This window comes from Nelumbo nucifera, chromosome 3 (genome assembly GCF_055504915.1).
Source record: "Nelumbo nucifera cultivar China Antique chromosome 3, China Antique-T2T, whole genome shotgun sequence".
Lineage (NCBI taxonomy): Eukaryota > Viridiplantae > Streptophyta > Magnoliopsida > Proteales > Nelumbonaceae > Nelumbo > Nelumbo nucifera.
Window position 1 is genome coordinate 90,851,939 of NC_142651.1, and position 7,325 is coordinate 90,859,263.

Sequence of the window (7,325 nt, forward strand, 5' to 3'; positions counted from 1 at the left end):
TTTTGCCCCCTAGTTTTAGCCAATCTGTTCTAGATTCTTTAGCCCCAAATATTTATTCCATATGTAATATTTTTGCAAAGCTGTTTTTGAAGAGTTGCCTCATGGTTTATGATTTCTCTTCTTGTAGGATTTTCTATTAATCTCTCTTGTACTTCTTTTATCTTATTAATTATTTTATTTTTCCTTTCCAATATATTGTCAAATTTCTATTTGTTCCATATCCTTATTTCTCTAACTGTGTGGTTTCTTTTTTGTATAAATTGGTTGTTGATGAGGAGTAATTTGGCCCTCTAGTGACGTCGTGCCATGTGGCACCTCTGAACCATTGCATAACACCTCGTCGCCATGTCGACAATAATGTATCCTTACCAGTGTTTTAAAAGCGAAAAGCGCACAAAAAACGACAGGTTTCAAATGTGCCTAAGGCGCAAGGCAAGGCACACACCTTTTTCAAAAAGGCACACAAATTTAAAAAAAAAAAACTAAAATAAAAAAAAAATGTAGAAATTCTAAGAAATCAGGAAAATTTCAAAAACAAAGTTAATTATTAGTTAAATTGGTTAGATTGATACTTAGGTTATTAGACATTAGGTGAAGTATATAATCAGCAATCTAAAGTTACTCAGGAAAATATGCAATCATCAATCTTAAGTCTACAGAAATAAAAATTAGAGATAAACTGATAAAGTATGCAATCATCAATGAACAAATCTAAAATCAATTATTAGTTCAATTAGTTAATCAGCAAAATATGCAATCAACAATCTACAAAATTAAGAAATCAGCATTAAATAATTAAAGGAGACTACAAAAAAAAAAAAAGACAATAACAGAACAGTATAACACATTCAATGATTCAATATAAAATATAAAAAGAATTAAAGAATATGACTATGAGCACAACCTATGCAACATTAAATAATCATAATTAAAAAAGTTAAAAGACACTTTCCTCTTGGTATCGACATCCTCACCATGGCTCATACATAACAAAATCAATATAAAAATTAATCATTTATTGTAATAAGCAAATAAGGAATTAGTCATATTTGAAAAATATTAAAATACACAAGCTATATATTAAGTATTTAAATATGTCAATATCCATTTTCTAATATCAAAAAAAGGTTCTTGACTTCTTCCATCAATCATCATTCACAGAGCACAACCTATACAAAAAGCAAGTTTAGTGTCTATACAAATCTCAAAATCATTTTCTCATATGTCCATTGACTCCATTCATCCATTCTTGATTCTTATTTCTTCAAGAATCCAACATTCATTCTCCCTCATCATTTTCATCTTCTTCATTTGGAAATTCCAAATCATCATCATCTTCATACTCATCAGATTTGTAATCATCGACATTCTCTTCTTCTATTTCTTCTCCTATGTCAAATGCATCTTCATCGTCCAAATGAAGTTGGGAACTTAATGTGCTAGGTCTTTTGGAATTGGTTGCCTTGGGCCACTTGGCTCATAACTATGAAGTTGAGCTTGAGCCCCTAGATCTTGTATATCTTAGTGGTTCTTCAACTCTAGAAGCACGAGCAACATGTCCCCATGTCAATGGATCACCCTCAAACACCAATTCATCTTCAGCCCCATCCATCTCTCCCAATAACCACTCATTGCTCTCATCAATATCTTTTAGAGAGATGGGATCGGTGTAATTGTGTGAATCAAAACTCTCTTTTAGCATCTGGTTGAACTTAATAAACACCAAATCATTTAATCGCTTTTGATCCAAGTGATTCCTCTTTTTAGTATGAATCTGTGAATTCATAAAATAGAATTGAATTACTAAAACATTTAAAATTTAAATGCAAAATATAAATATAAGATAAATTATTACACAAGTAAATTTAATAAAGGCATACATGCTCAAACACACTCCAGTTCCGCTCGCAACCAGATGCACTACATGTTAAACTTAAAATTTTGATGGCAATTTTTTGTACATTTGGAGTTGAAGCACCAAATGGTGTCCACCAATCGACCAAAAATATAAATATTACCTAAGTTAGCAAATTGACTAAATAAAAATAGCAATTATTAAAATAACTAAACACAAATATTAATTGACTATATATGAACATTTGCCCGGTGCTTTTTACTTTCTCTACCAGCAAATAGCCATGTTATTACCAAAAATCCCTTCTGCATTCTTAGACCTTGATAATTCATCAATGGTTGTATTCGACTTGTTCTTATCACTTTCGAACATCTGAATTACTTTATAAAGGCCATTTATAATCTCTTTATCTGAATCAATTCTTTCCGCATCATCATAATAAAATTGAGGATTCAAATAGAAACCAATCGCATGCAATGGTTGGTGGAGTTGATACTCCCATCTCCTATCAATAATCTCAAAAACTTTTGAGATATTTTCCCTTTTACCATCAAATGCCTTCTGAATTGCATCATTTGCCCTATCAACAGCCTCATAAATATAACCCATAGCTGGCTTGTTTTCATGATCTACCATGCATAAGACACGAACAAGAGGGCTACACACCTTAAGAATATATACAATGTTATTCCAAAACCAACCGCATGCAATGGTTGGTGGAGTTGACACTCCCATCTCCCATTAATAATATAAAAAAAATTCTAAGATATTTTCCCTTTTACCATCAAATGCCTTCTGAATTGCTTCCTCTGCCCTATCAACAGCCTCATAGATGTAACCCATAGCCATCTTGTTTTCACGATCTACCAAGCGTAAGACACGAACAAGAGGGCTATTAACCTTAAGAATATATACAATGTTATTCCAAAATGAAGGCATCGTTGCTGTCTTTGCAACCCTTCTACCCTTGGCTTCCTTTGCCCACTTGCGATCACTCCACTCAATAGAATTGAACATCTCCCTCAAGTTCCTCTTTTGCTTAAAAATGCTTTATAATGTAAGATAGGAAGTAGCAAAGTGGGTTTTGGCTAGCCTAATCAATTCCTTTTGACTTATAAACTTTCTCATTAAGTTCAACAGGCCCGAATGGTTGTATATGTATCCTATTAGTGCTATAACCCTCTCAATAATCCTCTTGATAATAGGCAATTTTTCAATGTCTTCCAAAATAAGATCTATACAATGGGCAGCACACGGTGTCCAAGTCAAATGAGGATACTTAACCATCAAATATTTTCCTAATAACACAAAAATAACAATTTAAGAAACAAGACAATAAAAACTAAGTAAAATGTGTACAGAAAATAAACATGTTAGACAATTTACCTGCCAAAACATAGTTTGAAGCATTATTGGTAATCACTTAAATGGCATTCTTTTCATCAATCCTCTTAATCATATTCTCAAGTAAATTAAACAACTTCTCAGTTGTTTTTATATCACCCTATGAATCGATGCTTTCTATGAACATCATCCCAACACAACTATGAACCAAAAAATTGATTAAGGTTCTATCCTTTCTATTGGTCCATCCATCAGACATTAGAGAACACCCCCACTTTTCTCATGCCTCCTTATGATGTTGCAATAATGTCTTCGTGTAATCAACATCATTTTTCATGAAAGGAACCCTCACTTCATAATAGTTTGGGATCTTTAATTCATGCCCAAATTGCCTAATTGCTTCTACCAAAGCTTCAAAGCTTTCAAGAGGATGGTATTTAGGGGAATACCCGCTTGATATAACCACCTAGAAATACATATACAAACTTGTTCCCTCCCTTCTTTATTATATGTTTCACTGATGGTGGTTTGTTTCATTCTTTTGTGTTTCCTTCTCATTTCTACAACTTGTTCCGGATTAGGTGTTCTCAAAAATTTATCCATAGGCCCTTTTTATCTTTTAATGGGTGGCTTGGAACTTGATCCAACATATATGAAAGGCCTATGACATGAATTAGAACTACCACCAACACCATGAACTTGTACATCATCATCATCTTCAATTTCTATCATATTCTTATGATCATCAAAATCAGAGATCCTATCCCTTTCTTCCATCACCATGTTCTCTTTTACCATTCTTTTCTTTTGCATATATGCCAAAATTTATTCCCTAACTTCGTTAGGGCACTTGGTACATCTTTTAACATTACTCCTACCACCAACAATGTGCTCTTTTGCCTTATAGATTCCTCCATTAGTCATTTTTCCATAAAACTTGCAAGTGACCGAGTTTGTATTATTAGGGTCTTGTAGAGAGCAATACTTCCATACTAGATCTCTCCTACTAATTTCACAAGAAGTATTGCCTTCATCCATATCTAGTTGTACAAAAAAGGAGGAAAACTAAATTAATATTTAATAATCAATCAAAAATAAAAATATAAAATAAAACTAAAAGTCTAAAACTCAAATAAACTAAAAGTCTAAAACTAAAAATCCAAAAAAAAAGAATGGGGCAGAGCCCTATTTTACTATTTTTAAATGAAAACATTGTGATAGTGGTTCAGAGCCCTGTTTTAGTGTAAAAATAGTGACGGGGTGGATTGTGGATTCCTTGCCTTTAATGTAAAAAGCTAAAATAAATATTAGAAAAAAGAGAGGGTGGAGCCCCTGTTTTAGTGTAAAATAGTGCAAGGAAAGGAGAAGAAGAAGAAGAAGGGGGTGGAACCAAGGTTCTAAATGTTGACACGGGTTGATATGCGACGTATCGTCCTATGTCGGTTAATTGGATTATGTCCCAACTACCCTCTGAACCATGGTCTGACCCGATACAACCCTTGTAGGGGCGTATTGGGAAACTACCAGTATGATACATATTAGTCGATACGGACCAATACGTATCGATACTTTGAACCATGGGCGGAACCCCTATTTTCAATGTAAAAAGTGAAGAAAATTGGAAAAAAAAGGTTGGGCGGAGCCCCTGTTTTCATATAAGATGTGGAGAGAAAGAATAAGTGGGTTGTTGTTGTTATACTATAAAAAAACAGTGAAAGAATCAAAGAAAGAAATAAAAAAGAAACAAAGAAACAAGGGGCGGAGCCCCTGTTTTACTATCAAAACAAAAAAAGAATGGAAAGAGCGAGAAGAAGAAGAACAAGAACAAGAACAAGAACAAGAAGTACCTTGTGCCGAACTACTGAAGGCCTGGCCTGAACCTGATGATCGAAGAAGAAGAATCTGGAGGCTGAACTTGTCGTTCAACTGAGACTGTGGGAGTCCAAGATGTTTGGGTTCCTTGTTGAAAGCCTTGCATGGCAAGTCTTTTGTTCTCTTGATATGGCATGTGTTTTCTCTCTTTCAAACTTTGGCATACGATATACAATATTTCGATACATAAAAGGAAACAAACCATTCATGTACAATTATAATGATATATAAAGTTAAATTTAAAAATAAATAAATAAACAATGGACAGCTTAAATAGGCACTCGCCTGGGCCTCCTAGCGCCTGGCCTGAGGCGGGCGCCTTTCTAAAGTCTAACCGCCTTGGCGCCTAGTCTGGAATGTGCCTTGCCACTGCTGAGGCGCACCTTTTAAATCACTGGTCCTTACCAAGTCAGTCGGAATCACCTCGTATTCACCTTGGAGCCACCTCAAACACACCTTGGAGTCACCAAGGTGGCCTCAGATCCACCTCGCGTGTACCTCGGATCCACCTCGAATCCACCTTGGATGCACCTTAGGTCCACCTTAGATGCACCTCAAATACACCTCACACACCTTAAGAGTGCTTCTTTGCCACCTCGGCAGGGCCGACTTGTAGGCACCTTGGTAGGATTAGGCTGGCAACCTCAAGACCGAACCAAAGATCTCGGCACGAGGGGGTGACCTCCTACTGAAGTCCCACCAACCTGATTGAGGCCAATTGGTGACTTGCATGATATGGCGACCAACCTCTTCTACTCACAACTTATCGTCTTTGAATCCTCCAGGATCATATCGCCTCGCCGATGGAACTGGCTCCCATGCCGCCCACTTCGGAGGTAACCGGATAAGCTATATCACCTTACATGGAAGCCATTTCCAAGCGTGAAACCACCTTCGAGCGTGACGGGCCAATAAGCCATGTCCTCTTGGAGATCACGGACACGTTACATGAGGCTCACGACTACTGGTGCCTATATAAAGGTGCCCCCTTCAACCTGAAAAAGTACGTGCAATTTTGCTCTCAGACTCTCAAATTCTCTCACTTCTAGCATTCACAAACTCTTCAATAACTTAAGCATCAGAATGCTCCACCCCGAAAAATCTGACTACTATCTTCTTGCAACTCGGTCAGCCAACCTTATCAGCTCAACGTCCGAACTATGGAGCACCAAATCACTCACCATCAGTTGCCTTTAGATCCAAAATCTCTTTGTCTCCATGAATTTCCAATTATTTATTCTAATTCCGGGTTATTTCCCCACATTATTTCAAATCTGAACGGCTTGTCACCCGAGTTTATATTTTGATATAAATGAAATAGCAATGGGGCGTGATCTGAACGAAAGAATGGTAGATTTTCCGTACAAGTATGCGGGTATTTTATCAATCATTCATTATTTACTAATGTTCTATCAATTTTTTCAAATATATAGCTGTTTTACCACGTGAATTTGGATCCTCTTGTTTGTAGGTCCAACAAGTTACAATCATCAATAACGTTATTGAACTCGGTTATATGATTTAAGTTGAGAGGTCGGCCACCGCATTTCTCTTGAGGAGACGTCTTCAGAATCTGCACATATAATACAGGAGTGTTGCGAGGTATGGAATTTGACCAAAGGGGATTTTAACTTGAATTTCATAATTCAGCAGAACCGGAAATCACGAAAGGAGTAGAATCCAGACATAAACTCACTCCCATGATAAAAAAGGAGTAGAATCCAGACATAAACTCACTTCCATGCAAGGTTCAAAGTATCGACACGTATTGGCCTGTATCGGCCAATACGTATTGTGCCGATGACTTTTCAATACACCCCTCCAGGGTTTACATCAGGTCAACCATGGTTCAGAGGGTAGTTGGGGCTTAAACCGACCCCTCTGAACCGGTTTTGAAAATAAAATAAATAAAACATAAAAAATAATCAATACAGGCCAATACGCCCTACTGGTGTATTGGCATGTGTCGATACTTTAAACCTTGCTCCCATGATCAAAAATTCAAAATCACAAATTAACTTTTTCGGGTTTTAGGGAACGGAGATGGAAATTGATTCTAATCTAACGACATCTCTCCTTAAGAATTTGAAACCCATCTTCACAATCCAGCTTTTAATCATGCTTCACAAGAGTCTGCTTTTGTGATTCCCTTATCTTGTTATGAGATAATCCAAACCAAGTCACCATCTAGGCTATAACTGCCATCTGATAATCTTTCATCTCTGGTTTTATCCACCAAAATAATGCCAAATTC

General features: G+C 36.3%; 1 protein-coding gene across 1 annotated transcript; it reads right to left on the reverse strand.

The window, feature by feature from the left end:
• Nucleotides 1-1,483: 1,483 nt before the first annotated feature.
• LOC104609027 (uncharacterized) lies at nucleotides 1,484-3,982 on the reverse strand. Its single transcript, XM_010275213.1, has 6 exons — nucleotides 3,883-3,982; nucleotides 3,035-3,153; nucleotides 2,638-2,893; nucleotides 2,138-2,484; nucleotides 1,881-2,018; nucleotides 1,484-1,774 (listed from the first exon to the last, which is right to left on the reverse strand). The coding sequence occupies exons 1-6, from the start codon at nucleotides 3,980-3,982 to the stop codon at nucleotides 1,484-1,486; spliced, it is 1,251 nt and encodes a 416-aa protein (XP_010273515.1).
• Between the last annotated feature and the right edge of the window lie 3,343 nt (nucleotides 3,983-7,325).